A 702-nucleotide genomic window follows, 5' to 3' on the forward strand; every position below is an offset into this window, starting at 1 on the left:
TGGGTGGGTAGCTAGCTGGGTGGGTAGCTAGCTAGCTAGCTGGATGTCTAGCTAGCTAGCTAGCTAGCTGAATAAGAATTAGAATAATAAGAATACAATGAATAAGACTAATAAACACATTAACACGAATAATAATAATAAATATATATATATATTTATTTATTTATTTATTTGTTTGTTTGTTTGTTTGTTTTGTGTGTATGTACAGCTTAACATACGCAGACGAAATATGTTTAGTAGTAGGATGCTTAGCACACGACTTAGGTCATCCGGGTCTAACAAATCAATATCTAATAAATGCGTCGTCGCCTCTCGCGATAACATATAACGATATATCTGTGCTAGAGAACTATCATGCAGCCTGCTGCTTCAGAACAGCAGCAGAGCCTGCAGCAAATATATTTTATAAACTAAAAAAAGGTGTCTTTCAGTATATTAGACAGCATATTATCGAGTTAATTCTCGCAACAGATATGAAGCAGCACTTTGATTTTATCTCCCATCTTAGAGTAAGTCTTATACTCTCTTATTTATTTATTTATTTATTTTGTTTATTTATTTATTTGTTTGTTTAATTTGTTTGTTTAATTTGTTTGTTTGTTTAAATATCTACTGATTGGTGTATTTATGTATATATATATATATATATATATACTATATGCATATATATATATATATAAATACATATATGTATATATCTAC

General features: G+C 29.2%; 1 protein-coding gene across 1 annotated transcript in view; it reads left to right on the top strand.

The window, feature by feature from the left end:
- Positions 1-208: 208 nt before the first annotated feature.
- EAH_00066120 (cAMP-specific 3',5'-cyclic phosphodiesterase, putative) overlaps positions 209-702 on the top strand; it is a gene marked incomplete at both ends in the record, with an annotated part of 1,974 nt that continues 1,480 nt past the window's right edge. The window contains one exon of the mRNA XM_013396410.1: positions 209-509. Within this exon, the coding sequence (XP_013251864.1) occupies positions 209-509 (301 nt within the window). The remainder of the gene's footprint in view (positions 510-702) is intronic.

This window comes from Eimeria acervulina, genomic scaffold (genome assembly GCF_000499425.1).
Source record: "Eimeria acervulina Houghton genomic scaffold, Eah_scaff2351, whole genome shotgun sequence".
In the NCBI taxonomy this organism is placed as follows: Eukaryota; Apicomplexa; class Conoidasida; order Eucoccidiorida; family Eimeriidae; genus Eimeria; species Eimeria acervulina.